The 19,312-nt window shown below is 48.0% G+C and overlaps 1 protein-coding gene across 2 annotated transcripts in view; it reads left to right on the top strand.

Moving 5' to 3' along the window:
• Positions 1 to 19,312, top strand: part of MAP3K4 (mitogen-activated protein kinase kinase kinase 4) — a 92,070-nt gene that overhangs the window by 54,971 nt on the left and 17,787 nt on the right. For both annotated transcript variants that reach the window (XM_084777794.1, XM_084777795.1), the window contains exons 4-15: positions 2,293 to 2,535; positions 4,361 to 4,507; positions 8,821 to 8,978; positions 9,849 to 9,965; positions 11,033 to 11,132; positions 11,220 to 11,303; positions 12,527 to 12,793; positions 13,871 to 14,020; positions 15,724 to 15,885; positions 16,341 to 16,474; positions 17,326 to 17,404; positions 18,105 to 18,171. In XM_084777794.1, the coding sequence (XP_084633920.1) occupies positions 2,293 to 2,535; positions 4,361 to 4,507; positions 8,821 to 8,978; positions 9,849 to 9,965; positions 11,033 to 11,132; positions 11,220 to 11,303; positions 12,527 to 12,793; positions 13,871 to 14,020; positions 15,724 to 15,885; positions 16,341 to 16,474; positions 17,326 to 17,404; positions 18,105 to 18,171 (1,708 nt within the window). The remainder of the gene's footprint in view (positions 1 to 2,292; positions 2,536 to 4,360; positions 4,508 to 8,820; positions 8,979 to 9,848; positions 9,966 to 11,032; positions 11,133 to 11,219; positions 11,304 to 12,526; positions 12,794 to 13,870; positions 14,021 to 15,723; positions 15,886 to 16,340; positions 16,475 to 17,325; positions 17,405 to 18,104; positions 18,172 to 19,312) is intronic.

The raw sequence follows: 19,312 nt of genomic DNA on the forward strand, positions 1-19,312 counted from the left end.
TGCTGCCTCCTAGAGCTAACATTTTGTCTCACCTCAGCTTCTCCCACATTCACCCCATGTCTGCTGCTCCGTAGACTTTCCAGTTTACGGTGCAGTCCTTAAGTAGCACAGAAACAGGTCTGAGAACCAGGGACTTACCTTCACACAGAAGGCTGGGGCCCAGATAGTCCATGGTGCTGCTGCTGGGGGAGCTGGAGCAGAATTCAGGTGGGCGCCTTGGGAGTGTTGACCATTAACTTATCGGTCAAAAATGGGCTCAGCATCCCTGTAAGAAGGCAGATGCTGACCTGAGCCTGGCCGATCCTACTAACTGGAGATCAAGAGTCTTTTTCTCAGAACCGGTGATCTACCAGGGAACTCAGTGTGCAGTGGTGGACGTGACTGAGTAAATAAGCACACATTGGAGAGACACGTGGATTGTGAGAGGCATGTTCCCTGAAGCAGCATTCAGGCAGAAAGCGAGTCATCTGTCAGGGATTGACCTGTGTAGAATCACAGAGCGCGATTGCTAAGGTGTAAGGTCTGACATTGGTCTTCATGGTTGGTGTGGTCAGTGTGCGTGTGGATATCAGGCTTTGGGGCTAAAGTAAGAGGCTGTGGCCTTCACAGGTCCCAGTGCAGCTCTGAGGAGGACTGAAGGGAAGGCAAGCCTGAGAATGAGGCCAGTGGGGAACTGTTGAAAACCAGCATGTGTGGCTGTAGCTAGGATGCATAGATGGGAGAGGTGCTCATAAGGAAGAGCCCATGGACGTCAGTACAGCAAGGTGACTGTGGACAGCAGTATTTGGAGAGCCACAGGGGAAACACGGGCTCAGGGAGCCATCTTGAAGAAGATAATTGAATTGTCCGTCCAGTTAGCAACCAAGGTGCTTTGTAAATTAGCTTCTGAGCCCTTGAAAGTTGCTCTACTTTGTATAAGGTGTCAGGAGAGAGAGAGAGAAAGAGAGAGACAGAGAGACAGAGAGAGACAGAGTGTATGTGTGTAGGGCCTCATAGGGGCAAATACTTTATACTAAGCCGAATCCCAAGTCCAAGTCTGTTTGAAAATAAGAACCAGCCTGAGGACTACATGATGTTTCTAGAACCATATAGCTAATTAAATGACCCAAAGCTGGGCTTTCTGACTCTGTAGCCTTGATTTCCCCCCTCATTGGACTATGGTGCCGATCAACATGAACTCAAGGCATAGTTGTGCATGGCATGGTGTATGTAGGGTGAAGGAAACCCTTAGACAGGTATAGGCTGAGTGAGGGAAGTTCTTAGGGGAGCAAGCAGCCTGGGCTAAGGGCAGCATTATGTATGAGGCCCAATGAAACCTTGTGTGCCAGCACTGAGAAGGGATGAGGGCACCTAGCTGGGGGCAGGGGGAGGGGCAAGGAGCGAGGCAAGGGCTTTAGTTGGTAGGTGGGGATGTGGCCTTGAAAGGGTCAGTGGACTCTGTGCCTCTAGCAAACGTAGATTGCCTTGGATGTTGGTTAAGGCTACAGTTTACTTGTCATCAGGTGAGTGTGTAAAGATGAGTGGACAACAGTAAAGCGTTCCCGAAGTGTCGAGGGAGACAGACACCAGTGACACCACAGATACAGAATGAGCTACAGTTAGAGATGCAAGAAGTTGAGACTTTCAAATTTTGATGACCTCACTTCATAAAAGAGGTCAAGGTTTTTTAATGCTGCTGCTGGTGAAGGTGGTGGTGGTGGTGGGGCAGGGCCAGAGGCTTAAGAATGAGGGAGGAAAGTCCCAGGTCCCCCACTTTCTGGGGGAAAGCTTAAGAATTTGAGCAGGACAGCATGAGGTGACAGGTGACAGGGCTGCTATGGGAAGAGAGTGTCCTTTGCAGCATCAGGAAGTGTGACTCAGAATGTATGCAAGGCTGGCTGAACTCTCAGGTTTTTATTTTCATATAAGCAGCTATTTAGGAGTTTTGTAATTTTTTTTCCTTGCCTCTAGCAGTTCCATGATTTCTCAGTCTAGACATAGTTGTAGATGGCGCTGTGTGTAATATGTCCTGATGGTTTTGTTTAAACACCAACAAAAAAAAAAAAAAAAAAAGAAAAGAAAAAAAAAAGAAAAAAACTCTCATTGTTCTGCCCTTGATGAAAGTGTAAAGTTTGGTTTTCTAACCCTCTGGGACTTTTGAGGTCCTTGTGTAAATGTTGAGTTGTTGGAGATCCTTTTCATTTTAGAAGGAGAATTTTGTAGCTAAGTCAACAGGTTGTAGCAAAACCTATAGCCACAGCCTCAGGTCATGTCCTGCGCACAGTTTTAATCTGTCCTGAACTTTCGCTGCAGTTCTCTGACTTTCCAGGTCCCATGTGGGGCTCGGATTATGTGCAGTTGTCGGGGACACCGCCCTCCTCAGAGCAGAAGTGCAGTGCTGTGTCTTGGGAAGAGCTGAAGGCCATGGACCTGCCCTCCTTCGAGCCCGCCTTCCTCGTGCTCTGCCGCGTCCTGCTCAATGTCATCCACGAGTGTCTGAAGCTGCGGCTGGAGCAGAGGCCTGCTGGAGAGCCGTCTCTCCTGAGCATCAAACAGGTTTGTTTCCAACACTGATTAATATAAAACCATTCAGAGCTTCACATCCTGTGCCAGAGGCTGAAGGGCCACTCACCTCTGTGAGTCACAGGACAGCAAGCACAGTTGAAGGCAGACAGGTGCAGCAGCTCACAACAGCAGGACCACATAGGACATGTGTTTGCATCTTTGGTCAAGTGTAGGTGAGGGTGACTACTGAGGACATTTGGGAGTAGGCTCCTTGTCACTTGCCACTTGAACAGAGTATCCAGTTGGCACTCTGTACCAGCCAGAGCTTTTTCCTCCATTGGTTCCACTGCCTTCCCACCATCTCATTTTTCGTTATTGTCGTCCTGGTCCACCTGGCCATAGTTCTATCTTGTTCTCTGTATCTACTAGCAGGCAGGTGTGCCTAGCTAGTCAAATACCTATCCCCATCCCTCATCAGATACGTCAGCTGTAACCCTGTGGGACAGGGTGGAGTCTACTTCACTAATGGGGCTCTGACAGTGTTAAATAGCAATTTATGTTAAAGCACTTCCAACAGTGACGGTACTAGGATTGATACAGTATTTTAGAGAAAAAAGAGAATAGAAATTTTCTGTTTTAAAAATTCAAGGATTAGTAGTAAATTCCTAGAGGGCATTTAATACAGAGAAGTAGGCACAGACACTCTTGGAAGATTTAGCCTGTCGCTATAGTTGTTATTAACATGACTAGCTGTTTGAGGGGCACTGAAGGGCTTCTGTCTATAGAAGCAAGTGTGTTTCTTGTTTTAGACAAATGGAAAAGCATAGAAAAGAACAAATTAAAAATATTCCTCTGTTCTCCTGGCACGGAAGAGACGACCACAGAGCATGTGTGCTTCCATCCAGCTGTCTTCCCTGCACACATACATTTCCTACACATAAAATAAGAGTGCATTGGTGTGTGTTTGTAATGTGTGTGTGTTTGTGCACACACATGTAATTCTTCCCACTTCTCTCTAAATACGCCATCAACACAAGACTTTCAATGGCCCTGGTGCTCCCCAGTGTCGGTGTACCCACAGGCTTGTGGGTAAGGCTAGAGGCATCTCTGATTAGTTCTTGGGGGCAAGTGTAATAGTCAGTAGTGAACTATCCACTTTGCAGAGTCTGCGAAGCTACAGCTGCTGTTCCTAGCCACTGCCCTTGAACTCCTCTTGTGGCTGCTGCCTCTGAAACTCAGTGTGCCTGCGTAGGTCTGCCCTCATCCCTGGGACCGTAGGCGAGGGCACTGTGTCCCAGTGCTCAGCATGGAGGAGGCCTTCTCGGTTGCCTCTTCTCTGTATTCTCCCCCTGTAGTCCCTGATACACTGGTAAATGCTCTTTTGTCATTCTTTCCTGTTTTCCTTGAGTTCTAATTTTATCAGACTAAGTTTAGAGTCGGCTTGGTTTGCGGCTTTTGGTAGTAGATGAAGCCACACACCGCAGCAGGCAAACCATGCTCTGTTACTCAGAAGCCGCCATTTTCTGTGGTATGTTATTTAAATCTTGGTTTTGGTTAAAATTCCTATTTCATGAGTTTTTTTTTTTTCCTCTTCTACCTCTTGTTTTATGGTGTACATTGGTAAAAGTGGCCTCACTAAGTGAGATTTGTTTTCAGTATGAAGTGATTTGTAAGATGTATTCAAGCTGAGCGGTGGCCACTCTCTGATGTTTCACTGTGTTACAGATGGCTGAGCTGACACACACAAGCTTCTCAGGAGTCAGAAACCGTTTCAGGTTCCTCAGAGGCAAGGTCCCTCTGGGGTGTTTGTGAGGACTGGCAGCCAGTGTGGCCAGCGTGTGCAGTGACAGCTGTGTCTATGTGTGCTCTCTTGCAGCTAGTGCGCGAGTGTAAAGAGGTCCTGAAGGGGGGGCTGCTGATGAAGCAGTATTACCAGTTCATGCTGCAGGAGGTTCTGGATGGCTTGGAGAAGACCGACTGCGACATGGATGCTTTTGAGGAGGACCTGCAGAAGATGCTGATGGTAAGGGAGGGCGTGTTTCTCTGTTGCTAGGTGAATGTGGCAGTCTGACCTGCCTCTTTCTGGGTGACATCGGGTGGGGACCTTTTCCCCCCCTAAAACCATATTTTAAAAAGTCTCAATGGCTTTTAAAATTGACATTTTGATCTAGCCTTAACCTAGTCAATTGCTGATTATATTATATTAGAAAAGAGATTGAAATTGGTTCTTATTTCATTCAATCCCCAAACAGTAGCCTTTTTTACAGTTTCTGAGGTAGGCGCGGGGACCTTTCATAGCTCAGGAAGCAGCGGGGAAATGAAGACCAGCTCTGGTGGGGACCGGCCACGGGAGCTGCTTCCTTCCTGCATGTCCAGGGCTGTGACCATCTGCTGAGCCGAACTCCTCAGCTGCAGACGTGTCCACAGGGTGCTGCATCTCAGGCATGAGCCAAGGGCCATGTACAGAAGCAGCCTGTGCCAGGGCTTGCCAGTGGACTGATGGGCAGGCACAGGCGAGGCTTCTTTCTTCCCCACGGAGCCTAGCTCACACTTGCTCCACGTGTCTAGTCTCAGGCTGACAACGCTACTCTTTCCTGCCAGAACTGACCCCTCCTCTGCCCACATAGGACCTACTCTGTGGATGTGGCTCTCTCCAGTCACTGAGAGTCCAGCCTTCAGGGCTACAGTCATCCTTTCCTTCTTTGAACCCTCCCAGCAGTTGCAGTTGGATGTGCACTGTAGCACAACACATAAACACGTAAGCAGGCAGAAGCACCCTGAGGTGGGGCAGCACCTGGAATTCTTTCATTTCCTGTTTGTGGTGGAATTCATGTATAGGAAGAGCGTGTGAGATCCTTAGGGATCCACAGGTTGCTATTTGAATACTTCAGGTGAAGGTGCTTGCTGTGTCTTGTCCCAGGCAGACCACAGCACCACAGGCAGCATCCTACTTTCTCGGCTGGTAGATGGGAAAACACCTTGCCAGCCAAGTGCAGGTCCGTTTCATCCACAACGTATTGTCCAGATGACAATATGGCTTTGGAGTTATCAGCACAGGGTGGGAATTCACATTCTTAGTGGCCTCCCAGCCTTAGCAGGGGAGACGGGGGGTGGGGGGGGGGGTGGGGGGGTGGGGGGGGGTGGGGGGGGGTGGGCACAGGGGCTTGCAGTAGCCAGCGTACTATAAGAAATCTTTGTTTGTAATTATTTTCAGTTGTTTGGAGAGAACACGTTAGAGGACATTGTGTAAAGTGGCTGCATTGGAAATTCTGGAGATTTCTGCAGTGTCAATGACAAGTTGGGCTGTGAAGCAGTTTTATGTGGTTCTAGGGAATGAACCCAGGACCCTGAGATGGAAGGGTCTAGCCTTAGCCCCATCTTTGATTGTGTTAACTCTCATTCCTCCCTCCCCTCCACTGTGCCCTGCTCCTACCCTGTATGAAGAGTTCTTACAGGGGCCTGAAGGCAGGCGAGGCCTGGACTCAGTAGATGGCTGAATAAAGGGTCTCGAGGTGGGGGTGGGGACGTAAGCAGCATGAAGCGCTTGCTGTGCGCCCCTGTTGTAGTTTTGGTTATGAGTAAGAAAGTGGAAGCATGGCTGTTTAAAGCACAGTGGAGACAGAAGGGTACCAACCCTTGCTGCCCTTGAGTATCCAGAAGGCAGTTGCTCCCCGAGCTCACTGGGAGGGTGAAGCCATCTTACAGGTCAGCCAACTGGAGGGGTCTGGCCTGCATGAGACAGCACATGACCAATGAAGACTGGGTTCTTTCTCGTGTTCAGCTCCAGTCACAGCAAACCTGAGCCTGCAGGGTCCTTGGCTACAGGCCAATGAGTGCAAGACCCAGAGCATTCAAAGATACAGAACACTGTCTGGAAATCATTAATAGTGTCACAGTCAATCAGCCTGGTGTGCACACTCAGAGTGCATAGTGACTCAGTCAGTGTGGTGTGCACACTCAGAGTGCATAGTGACTCAGTCAGTGTGGTGTGCACACTCAGAGTGCATAGTGACTCAGTCAGTGTGGTGTGCACACTCAGAGTGCATAGTGACTCAGTCAGCATGGTGTGCACACTCAGAGTACACAGTAGCTCAATCAGCATGGTGTGCACACTCCGTACACAGTGACTCAGCCTGCTGTGGTATGTATACTCAGAGTGCACAGTGCCTCAGTTAGCTGGGGTGTACACACTCGAGTGCACAGTGACTCAGTCAGCTGGGGTGTGCACACTCAGAGTGCACAGTGGTTCAGTCAGCTGGGGGTGTGCACACTCAGAGTGCACACAGTGCCTCAGTCAGGTGTGATATGCACACAGAGTGCACAGTGGCTCAGTCAGCTGGAGTATACACACAGAGTGCATAGTGACTCAGTCAGCTGGGGTGTGCACACTCAGGATGTACAGTGGCTCAGTCAGCTGGGGTGTGCAGCACACAGAGTGCATAGTGACTCAGTCAGCTGGGGTGTGCACACTCAGGATGTACAGTGGCTCAGTCAGCTGGGGTGTGCAGCACACAGAGTGCATAGTGACTCAGTCAGCTGGGGTGTGCACACTCAGGATGTACAGTGGCTCAGTCAGCTGGGGTGTGCAGCACACAGAGTGCATAGTGATTCAGTCAGCAGGGTTGTGCACACTCAGGATGCACAGTGGCTCAGTCAGCTGGGGTGTGCAGCACACAGAGTGCATAGTGACTCAGTCAGCTGGGGTGTGCACACTCAGGATGTACAGTGGCTCAGTCAGCTGGGGTGTGCAGCACACAGAGTGCATAGTGATTCAGTCAGCAGGGTTGTGCACACTCAGGATGCACAGTGGCTCAGTCAGCTGGGGTGTGCACACAGAGTGCAGAGTGACTCAATCAGCTGGGGTGTGCACACTCAGGATGCACAGTGACTCAGTCAGCTGGGGTGTGCACACTCAGGATGCACAGTGGCTCAGTCAGCTGGGGTGTGCGCACTCAGGATGCACAGTGACTCAGTCAGCTGGGGTGTGCGCACTCAGGATGCACAGTGACTCAGTCAGTTATGGTGTGTACACTTGGGGTCTCATCAGGCAGAAGGGCCATGGGCTCAAGTCTAGCCTGGGCTATATAGCAGAACTGGCTCAAGAAAAGGAAGAAATGGAGGAAACAGGCTGGTGAGGGAGAAGGTCACCTTGGGGTGTGACAGTATGGGGAATACTTGGGAGTTGGGCAGTGAGGCTGGGATCTGTTTCTTCATAGCCATGTCACATTGAGTGTGAGAAGGTGGAGTTGTGTCTTCACAGCTCTGATGTAGAGAATGTGTGGTCAGCTCATCCCTTAGATTAGAGAATGCACCAATGCGTCTTTTGCAGTAGCCTTCCTTCCAGAGTGTGGTGAGAGGAAACTGCTTGTCAGAGGTACACTGTCACGGTTTCTTTTCTTGTTGCTGGAATAAAATAATAGTGGCAAAGCAAGTTAAGAGAGAAAAGGCTGGGATGCCACAGTGGCTGGGATGCCACGGTGGCATCCCGTGGCTGGGATGCCACGGTGGCAGGAGCTTGAAGCAGCTGGCTACATCACGTTCACAGTGAGGAAGAAGAGAGTGATTGAATGCATGCAGCTGCGCAGCTCTTTCTGCATTTACACAGCTGGATCCCAGCCAGGGAATGGTGCCCCCATCCCCCCCCACTCCCATCCCCCAGTGGACAGGTCGTCCTACCTCAGCACAAACAAGGTAATCCTCCACTGCAGGGAGCATAGTCAAGAGTCCCCACAGGTATGTCAGAGCTCATCTCCCCAAACTTTCTAGGTCTGTCAAGTTGGCGATCAGTGCTAACCATCACACACTCTCAGCTGATGGAGAACTCAAGGTGGGAATTTAGAGGTAGTAAAGCCGTGGTGGCACTTGTAGTGGGTACAGTCTCTGTACCCATTGGCTGTATCATAATCTATATGTAATAAGCCTTGGAAATTCACGTCACGGGATTGGGTCAGGAAGGGTTGTTGGGACACGTGCTGATAACCCTCTCCAACTAAAATCAGTAAAGAACAGAACAGTAACTTCCCAAAGGAACCATGGCCAGGTTCGTAGTGAGTCTTCATGTGCTTTGTTTACGTCACTGCTTTTTGCTGTATTCTGTGATTATTCGGTTACTTGGCAGGAGTCTGAAAGGCTGCGAATGTGTTGTCCCTGGAGACTCTTGCAGCTGAAGACGAGCCCTCATTTAGACAGCAGCTGGCTGTGCTGTGGCCTTGTCCCCCGTGCCATGCTTCCCACAATCCTCCTCTGTCTCACCCCTCTGCTTCTATTGCTTGTTAACAGGTTAGGTTGTCAGTGGCTGACTTCTCTGAAGCATGGTGTTGTATATTTTGTTCTAAGGTATACTTTGATTACATGAGAAGCTGGATCCACATGCTGCAGCAGTTACCTCAGGCTTCCCACAGCTTAAAGAACCTGCTAGAAGAAGAATGGAACTTCACCAAAGAAATAACTCATTACATCCGTGGAGGAGAAGCACAGGCTGGAAAGCTTTTCTGGTAGGAACCTTGTGCTTGAACACTTTCCTTTCTGGCCCTTCCCTGTGAGGCCTGTGCACCAGCTCAGCTGTCTACCCTTCCCTGTGAGGCCTGTGCACCAGCTCAGCTGTCTACCCTTCCCTGTGAGGCCTGTGCACCAGCTCAGCTGTCTACCCCTCCCTGTGAGGCCTGTGCACCAACACAGCTGTGTACCCCTCCCTGTGAGGTCTGTGCACCAACACAGCTGTGCACCCCTCCCTGCCAGCATCCAGCTGTTGATTGTAGCTGGCCTTTCTGTCAAGGAGAGGCTTCACTGCCAGCTGGGGCTGATCTTCTCTGATGCCAGCCCTGCCCTGTTCCTTTCCCCCTCTGATGATGGCTGCATACTTACCCTCACTCTCTCACTAGCTCATCCCTGCCTTTTCTCGAACATTGTCGAGGTCCATAGTGATGTTGAAGGTTTATCTCAATGACTGACCCTGTTCTGTGTGTGTGGGTGTTCAATAACACTAAATTAAATTGAGTGTTTAAGTTGTCTGGTCCTTGAGAAAGTACAGGTGGAGAATATTGGGTTCACCAGCTGTAAGAGATCACCTTGAGAGAAAGTTTAAAAATGGCTGTATTCCAGTTTATTTTACTTTTCTATCCTATCATTTGGTTTGTTTGAGGCATTTTATGCCATCTTGAACATTTAAGCAATAGCAAAGTAATCATGTGACCACCACATACAATTTACCATTGTGGTTTATACTCAGTGCTGTGTAATAGGAGAAAGGTGGGTTGGGCTGTAGATTTCTGTATTTTCTCCTCAGTCTTGTGCTAAGAGGAAACTCCCAGTGGTAACTGTTGTGACAACAGCTGATTTGCCTCTGCTTTCTTGCTTGTCCCCAGTGACATTGCCGGGATGCTACTGAAATCCACGGGGAGCTTTCTGGAATCCGGCCTGCAGGAGAGCTGTGCTGAGCTCTGGACCAGTGCTGATGACAGCAGTGCGGCCGATGAGCTAAGGTTGGTGACACACTGGCTTTCTGGCCATTTCTTACTGTGGAGTTTTACTTCTGGAGGGCTTTGTTCAGACTGGACAGTGATGGACAGGAATTGTCAGTGCTTCTGGCTTTACATGAACGCTTCTTTACAGGCGAATGCTTTAACACAGTGAAGACAGGGGGTATTAACTGAAAATGGCTGCCACAGCAGTCTGTTCCTATGGTCCCTGCAGCATCTTTAAACGTTACAGTTTTGTTCTTTAAACCCCTGCTATCTTTTAATGCCCTTGGGCACATGTTTATACATGGCTTATCCCTTCTGTTGCACATTAGGGTAAACACATGGGCCATGGCTCATCTGTTATTCAACGTCTTCTAGTTGCTACTGAACCATTGAGATTATCTTCCCTCCCTCCCTCCTTCCTTCCCTCTTCCCTCCCTCCTTCCCTCTCTTCCCCTTCCCTCCCTCCCTCTCTTCCCCTTCCCTCCCTCCCTCTCTTCATTTCTGTGCGTGCGTGTGTGTGTGTGTGCGCGCGTGCATGCGTGCGTGCGTGCGTGTGTGTGTGTGTGCTGTAGTTCTAAGTTGTTAATGCAAATGAAGAATGGAGGCAGAGAGCTGGGCAGCAGCTCTTTGCAGACGGCTTGCCTGCCAGAGATGGATCTCAAAGGGCTGTCTGTGGAAGGGCCTGGCTACTCCAGCTCCGTGGTGTCCTGCCCCTGTGGTCAGCTGTGGTGGCACTGTGGTGCCACACAACTCAGGAGATGGCACGAGGGGCTGGCTGTATGCACCACACTGGGTGTCTATTTCTTCTCAGTTATTACGATGTCTAAGAACTTGTCATACTGTCTAGAAAATTAAATGTACTGTGTGTGGACACCCCCTACGCGCATTGAAACAGCTCAAGTAGTTACTACAGAGCTCTGCAGCTCAGGCTTCCCGGGATTTGAGCCACACTCTCAGTAGCTGCTTGTTCCTATGGATGAAGGCCATATTGGTTGCTAGGCTTTGAAATTTGCTTCGTGTTTGTTAGTAGTTGCTCTGGTGTTCAGTGCCCCCTATGTGAGCTAACTGAACTTTACCCCTGGCAGGAGATCTGTCATAGAGATCAGCCGAGCACTCAAGGAGCTCTTCCACGAAGCCAGGGAAAGGGCCTCCAAGGCACTGGGCTTTGCTAAAATGCTAAGGAAGGTGAGTCCACCACACGGTCGCTGCTGCCCTTCTCCCATCTTCTATCTTAGAGCTGAGCCTAAGGAAGTTTCCTTTCTGTGATCCTAGGACCTGGAAATAGCAGCAGAGTTTGTACTGTCGGCCTCGGTCCGAGAGCTCCTGGATGTTCTGGAAGCAAAGCAGTATGTTAAGGTGAGTGAGTCCCCATGGTGTTCTGGAGTCCTCAGTCTCTCCTGCCTTCTAAAGAGGCTGCTTGTTCATACACGTTCATAGAAGAACACACTTCCTTATATTGAGCTTGTTTATAAATATAAATGATCAACCACAATGTATATGGTTATTAACTTAGTTATGCATAAACGTGTAAATACCTATTTAAAACGGTGACTACAACAGTGACTGTAAATAACATTACTGACTTCGGTAGCGATCTTAGCATTTGCCCTCAGGTCTTCTGCACTCCAAGGTCTGCATGGCTCTTTGGCAATGGTTACTTTGGTCATCAGGTTTCTGCTTGGGCCTAACTCTACTCCTCTTTAGGTTGTTTGAGATTTGTCACTTTGGGACCTGCATACGACATGTCATTGGCAACTGTATTCCAAGCCTGGGTGTCTTAATTAGGGTTTCTGTTGTGATGAAACCCATGACCAAAGCACCTTGGGGAGGAAAGGGGTTATTTCATTTACAGTTCCATATCACTGTTCATCATCAAAGAGAAGGCAGGAACCTGAAGGCAGGAGCTGATCCAGAAGCAGTGGAAAACTGTTACTATATTGTTCCTCATGGTATCCTCCAAATAGACAGGGCCCTCCCCCGTCAATCACTAATTAAGAAAATGCTGTACAGGCTTGCCCAGTGCCTGAGCTTATGGAGGTGTTTTCTCAGCTGAGGTTCCCTCCTCTTCAGTGACTCCAGCATAGGTCAAGTTGATAGACAACTATTTAGTGCACTGGGGATGTGTGATGGAGGGGTGGCTGCTGTGCACCCCATCATGGCGGTATAATGGCCCTGCCTTGTAGACCAGCCTGACAGTAGCGCTCACAGGTTGTACCAGGCACACACACCCATGAAGAACTAGCTGTTGCACGTGGCACAGTGAAGCGGTGCCCTGTATCTGGAGAAACTTCAGTACTGCCCCCCAGAGCCCTCCCAGCCCCTCGCCCTTCTTGCATCAACCTCAGTCACCGAGGCACTTGCAGTTCAGCTTGCTGTTGGCACTCATGCCTGTCGCACACACGTCCGCTTTCTGGAACCTGCTTGTCTATCCACTCCCACGCTGAAACCCCTAGGCTGGCCTTGAATTCACTGTATAGCCTTGGTTGCCTTCTGAGGGCCAGGAATGCAGGCTTGCACCCTGCCCTGGCTGCTTTTGCTCTCACATCTCTTAGTTTAAGAATGGGCTGTTTCTTTTCCAGGTGCAGATTCCTGGGCTGGAGAATTTGCACGTGTTTGTTCCTGACAGCCTTGCAGAGGAGAAGAAAATTATTCTGCAGCTACTCAATGCTGCCACGGGAAAGGACTGCTCAAAGGACCCAGACGACGTCTTCATGGACGCCTTTCTGCTGCTGACCAAGCACGGGGACCGAGCCCGGGACTCGGAGGACAGCTGGGGCACGTGGGAAGCCCGGGCTGTCAAAATCGTGCCCCAGGTGGAGACTGTCGACACCCTGAGAAGCATGCAGGTGGGTGTTTGGAAGGGCCTGTGTGAGACAGGCTGTGGCCACTTAGAAACATCACCCCAAATGACCTGAAGTATGTGCCCCCTAGAAATGGGCCTGTGTGGTTCCCTACGTGAATTGTTAACATGATTGTACTAAAAGTATCCCAGCAAGTTTGATAAGTGTGTCAAATTGTACTGGAATGTTTGAAATGGCCTGCATGTTTGATTTATGTATTTTCATGTTCAGTCAGTTAGATTTGAAAGCCATAATTCCATTGATGAGTCCTAATTCCAGACAGCCCAGTCCCAGAATGCCTCTGAAGAGCACGAACAGTGCTGTCCCCAGGGCTGCTTAGAGACGCCCCTCACACGTGTGGCCAGCGGAGGGCAGTGAGAGCAGGTGTTCACACTCACCTGGAGCTCTGCTGGACCAGCTGCGTCCCCATCCCACCCACCTGTTCTTTCTCTTGCATTCTCAGTCAAGCACACCCACTCGCTTGTTTAAGTCAGCCTTGCAGCAGGAAATGGAAGTGCATCTCCCACATCTACCTATTAGCCAGCCTGGCAGCCAGACGTGTGTTCAGCAAACGATCTGTCTGGTGTTGCCAGGGCCACCGCCACAGCTCAAGCATCACTGCCTTTCCTGAGCAGCCGGGCTTTCCTGCTTGTAGTTTTCCTGCTTCAAGCCTCTTTCCCTCCCCAGTTAATCTCCAGTTAGTTTTTTGGTTGGAGAGCGGTTATGACAACATGCAGCTCTCCCCCAAATGCCGCAGTAGCTCTCGGTCTCACAGCCCTGATCTCTCAGTGATCAATGCTAGGGCTCTCATCTTCTCTGTCTTCCCATCTCCGGGGCTGCTCCAACACACACAACCCATGTGTGCCCATGTCCTGTCCCAGTGGAGTGTGGGGCTCCTCTTCCCTTGGCTGAAGAGCTTGCTGCCCTGGCCTGTGGTAGCTGGGCCTGCAGGTGATCCTGGCCGTGTGGCTAGCAGTTGCATAGCAGTCCTGAGGGTGGTGCTGTTTGGGGGTGGGAGTTGCAGTACAGTGGGAGAGCAGTCACTGGGCTGTTTGCATGTCCTGTGTTTGGTTTTCCTTCCAGGTGGACAATCTTCTGCTGGTTGTCATGGAATCTGCTCATCTCATACTTCAGAGAAAGGCTTTCCAACAGTCCATTGAGGGGCTGATGACTCTACGCCATGAGCAGACGTCCAGTCAGCCGGTCATCGCCAAAGCTTTGCAGCAGCTTAAGGTATGGGGTGATGTCATTTGAGGGATGAGTGCCCCCATCCTTCCTAGTATACACTTGTGCACATGTGTAAATGAAGCACTTCCTAGGTGTTTCCTGAAACTGTAGAGTGGGAAGGATGGAAATTGAGTGGTTTTGTGACCTTACGGATGTGCCAGGGCTGGCTGGTTGGCAAAATTGAGAATGAGATCTTGGCTTCTTCCTTCTGTTAAGTTTCTTTCACCTTTAGCAGTTTTCAGTATTTGCTACAGGTGCTCTGTCTGCACGGTCAAAGAGTTGCTTATTATTTTGTTCAATACATGATTCAGCCAAGTGAATTCTAACAGAAAGAGCTGGTGTGGGCAGACGTGCAGGCCTTGCGGTCTGTGGCAGCCACAGCTGTGCACCTCCTTACTCTTTCTGTCTGCGTCTGTGTTTGGTACTGCGTTCTTAGGTCCTGCTTTTCTCGGCTTCCTGCAGAAGCTGTCGGTTAAGCCTTCACAGTTCAGCACTGTGGCGTCTTAGAGACTCCAGGGAAGTGCAAGTTGTTCAGTGAACACTGGTCTCCTCCTGCCAATCCAGTCCATTTTATTTATTGATCAATCTCTTAGAAACTGTTCTCCCACCCCAATACCAAGACAGGGAACTGTTGCCTTCTAGTTCAAGCCAGGATACTCTGTAGAGTGGAGGGCGCTGTGCGACCTGAGTTTACCTCAGCTTGGAGAACCTGGCTCCAGGGCGTGGGCTGCCGTCATACTGACAGGCCAGCACCTCCTCATAGCGTCTGGGAATTGCATTGTGGTAGCAAAGCTGGCAGAGTTCCAAACAGGAAGGCTGGGGAGTAACTGACAAAAGCATCACTCGGGCACTGGCGTCCATGGGTCAAGGTCGTGGATGTGCTGACCAAGTATCACAGTCTGGTTTGATATACACCGCAAAAAAGGGAGACCATACTGGAGCCAAAGCTGGTGAAGTCAGGTCAGCCCAGACTGAGGCTTGAGGACTTCCTGATTCTATATGCTGAGCCGTGGGAGTTTGGAAGATTTTTGAGGAATATTTTGCAATGAGATGTGAGACGTAATAGATTCTCAGTGTAGAAGGGTATGAGAGATGGCTAGAAAGGAGGTGAGTGTGGAGCTAGCCTTATGCTGCTTAAGAGAACTTAAATTAAGACAGGTCTCTCAGCCTTTGCTCTGTTGACACTGGGGACAGTGACTCTTTCTTGTGTGGGGTGATGGGGTATCTCTTGTTATATGAGGTGGTGGTGGTGATGTGCTACCTAATATATGGGGTAGAGGGCGTCTCCTTTTGTTTGGGTGATGGTAGGGATGTCTCCTTTTGTTCGGAGTGGTAAGAAGATGTCTCTCCTGTGTTGTGGGATATTTGGCAGCATCCTTGACCTTCACCCACCTCCTCCTCTTCCTCCTCCTCTTCCTCCATTGATGATCTCCCCTGGTTATTGCACAGAAGTGCCAGGGACATCAACACCTGTTCAAAGACCAGAATGCGGTTAGGTGCGCAGCCACTTCATGTGGTTGCTTCCACCAAGTGACTTGTAAGGTATTAAAGAATACTTCACACAGAGAATGGTGGAAATAGGATTTCTTTGTCACGTTTTGGATAAAGTGTCTCTGTGGTTTCTGCCTGTGGTGATGGTGGAGTCCTCCTGTGGAGAGTGCTGGTTTGCCTCTCTTCAGGCTAATCATTCACCGTTTGGGTCTCCTCAGAACGATGCCCTGGAGCTGTGCAACAGAATAAGCGATGCCATTGACCGAGTGGAGCACATGTTCACCCTGGAGTCTGATGCTGAGGCTGACGAGTCCGAGTCCACCACGCTGCAGCAGTACTACCGAGAGGCCATGATTCAGGGCTACAACTTTGGGTTCGAGGTAGGTACCAGTGCAGGGGACAGCGCACACTCCAGAGTCTGCTGTGTGGATTCTGAACTGACAACGCTTCTATTGTTTGTAGTGACTGCATCGTCAGGAATGTCGCCTTACACTGCCATGGAGTGTCAGAACATTAGTTTTCTTTTAAAGTTCAGATGGTTGCCCAGATTTTATTTTCTACTCACAGCTATCTACTGTATTTTAAAACTTTCTTTAAAGGATATTTAATATAATAAAAGTATATCCCTAACTTAAATATGAATAAAGCATTTATTTACCAAACTATATTTTGTGGCTATATTGTGTAATCTGGTGGGTTATTCAGAGTATGTGTACTAATTAGATTGTCCTGTTCATTTTTAGAAAAAGACATTTCAGGCAAATACAGCATTATTGTGTATAGATGTTGCTTGGATGGTTTTGTTAATTTTGATATATGTGAAATATTTTTACAGTATCATAAAGAAGTTGTTCGTTTGATGTCTGGAGAATTCAGACAGAAGATAGGAGACAAATACATAAGTTTTGCCCAGAAGTGGATGAATTATGTCCTGACCAAATGTGAGAGTGGTAGAGGCACAAGACCCAGGTAATAACCAAGAGGCACACTCGATTCTTACACGAGGGATGCAGGGATTCTGTTTCTGTGCACCATGTGACATTTATAAGTGGATCATACAAGGAGAGCAATCAGTACTTTTTAAAATGCCATTTTAAAGTCTGTAATATGTTCTAAGCTGCATTCCTCCTAAGAGGGATCTGTGTGTGTGTGTGTGTGTGTGTGTGTGTGTGTGTGTGTGTGTGTGTGTGTAAATCATCCCTATCTGTAATGCTCTGCAGTTGTTCCTCTAGCATAAAGTTGTCACTAAAGTATGTGAGTGAAAACTGGCTGGGCATTCTGTAATCCACGTGGATAGACATGGGACACTTGGAAGTCAGAACAGTACTGCATGTGATGTCACAGCCGTAGCCTGGTGTTACAAGCTCACAGGCGCTGTGGGTGCCACTGTCCTCAGTGGCCTCGTGCTGCTTCTTGGTTAAAACTGACTTTAAAAAGCCATCCTGTCCTTTAAAAACAAAAACATCACTGTAAGGTCGTCTGCTCAGATGTTTATACAGCAAGCATCTTCCCCTCCCCTTGTCAGAACAGACCAAGCATTTGGTAACATGTGCATACATGTTACATGGAGACAGGTGCATCTCTGCCAATGGATATCATTGCTTATGGGGAATAGTCTGCTAAGCTGCTTTTATTTATGAAAATAGAATTTATAGTATTTAAATGGTATTTAACTTGTATACAGTTTATACTTGTATCATTTGTCGTTCAAATGGATAGTAACTCAATAGTAAGTCTCTAGTGACTTTTCTGCTGATCTTAGTGTATACTCTGCAGTGTTTCTCCAGCTGTTATGTGACTGTTGAATATTTTCATGACAGGTGGGCCACTCAAGGATTTGATTTCCTACAAGCCATTGAACCTGCCTTTATCTCAGCTTTACCAGAAGACGACTTCCTGGTATGCCATACTTCAAATACTTTTCTGTTAAATAAGAACCAAGTGGGTCACTTTTCTCTCCTTAATGTGTACTTTTTTATGGAGTCCTGATTCCTCAGTGCACGTTCTGTCATTGCTGTGAGGATGACGAGCCATTAAAGTCCTGCGCTCTTAAAAAAAATGCAGCATGGTTTTCACTGCTCTTCTATTATTACAGCTGCGTGCAGCTGACTAGCTGGTGGCCTCTCACCCTCATATTTCTGAAGTAGATGCTAGTGTCATATTTTATAAGCTGCCAGCTCAGTGGCTGCCCTTTGGAAGCTAATAGAGAGCAGGATTGACTGTTTGCCCTCAGTGTCCATCTTCAGAGTCAATCCATAGGCTGTTATTGCTCTGCTCAGTCACATCAGTTGGTGATGCTACACAGATGTGACTTCCTTCCTGTTGCCCTCTGATCACAGAGACATGTTCATCTTTGCTTATGGATATCACTCATTCATGGGAATAGTCTGCTAAGTTGCTTATTTATGAAAATAGAATCTATAATAGTAAATAGTATTTAACTTATACCCAATTTATGCTTGTATCTTTTGTCTTTTAAACTAACTGAAAGTATTTACTTAATGTCAAATGTTGCTTTCAGATAGACTGAGTCTAGTGTGCTAAGTATATAACTAAGAATTTACTTTCTTTTATCTTCCAATTTTTCTTTGGTTTCTAGAGTTTGCAAGCCTTGATGAATGAGTGTATTGGCCATGTCATAGGCAAGCCACACAGCCCTGTCACAGGTTTGTATCTTGGTGAGACCATCACACACTGGGTTTGATGAGCAAATTGTCTTGAAATTGATGTCATTTATAAGAATATTTTTTAAGATATTCAGAGGGTAGCAGAGATGAGGTTTATGCTGGAAATTCCACAGTCAGTGTCTAAACCCTCCAGAAAGATTAAAATGACAGTATGAGGTGCTCTAGCAGCTGTACATTTGAACTGGTTTTTGTTTTTCTAGTGTTAATACTGCAGCCTGCTCTCCTGGTTAAAATCTTTGTGTGTGGGGCACATGGGAAGGGGTTCCTCTGGTTCCCCTTATCTCATGGAGGAGGGGTATTTGTTTTTCCTATGCTTTTCCTACTTCATCACTCACTTGGGTAAATGTTGACTTGATTTCAGTTTTTAAAAATGAATTTCTTAGCTGGGCGGTGGTGGCACACACCTTTAATTCCAGGATTTTGGGGGGGCAGAGGCAGGCAGATCTCTGAGTTCAAGGCCAGCCTAGTCTACAGAGTGAGTTCCAGGATAGCCAGAGTTATACAGAGAAACCCAGTTGCAAAAAAAAAAAAAAAAAAAAGTTTTTCTGCCAAGACAAACAGTATTTTTATTTTTAAACAGATTTACAGTGTCTGCTGAGTCCTTAAAAAAGAAAATATTTATTAAGAAAGATTGTATCATTCTTGATATAGTCTGTGAGTACTTATACCATAAGCACTCTAAAATTGAGACCTTAAATTGTATCAACTAAGCCAGGTGTGGTGGTGCACATTTTTAATCCCAGTACTCCAGAGGCAGAGGCAGGTGGATCTCTGTGAGTTTGAGGCCAGCCTGGTCTACAAAGTGAGCCCAGAACAGACATGGCTACACAGAGAAACCCTGTCTTGAAAAACATACAACAAAAACAACAGATTGTATCAAATATTTCAGAAATGGGTAAATTTGATGAACATGAGCTACACTGGTTAAAGATACTTGCCAGCCACAGAAAAATTTGTATTAAAACAGGCCTTAATCCCTGCTTTTGTTTTAGAATGTAGAATTCATTACGTTTCTACACACGCCGTCCTCCCAGGCTATCCCGAAAGGACAGTTACTGTTGTAAAACTACTCAAGTGCATTATAGAGAGGAGCTTGCAGGGCACTGTCTTCTCAGACTCC

This window comes from Acomys minous, assembly GCF_964271855.1.
Source record: "Acomys minous genome assembly, chromosome: 3".
NCBI classification, from domain to species: domain Eukaryota; kingdom Metazoa; phylum Chordata; class Mammalia; order Rodentia; family Muridae; genus Acomys; species Acomys minous.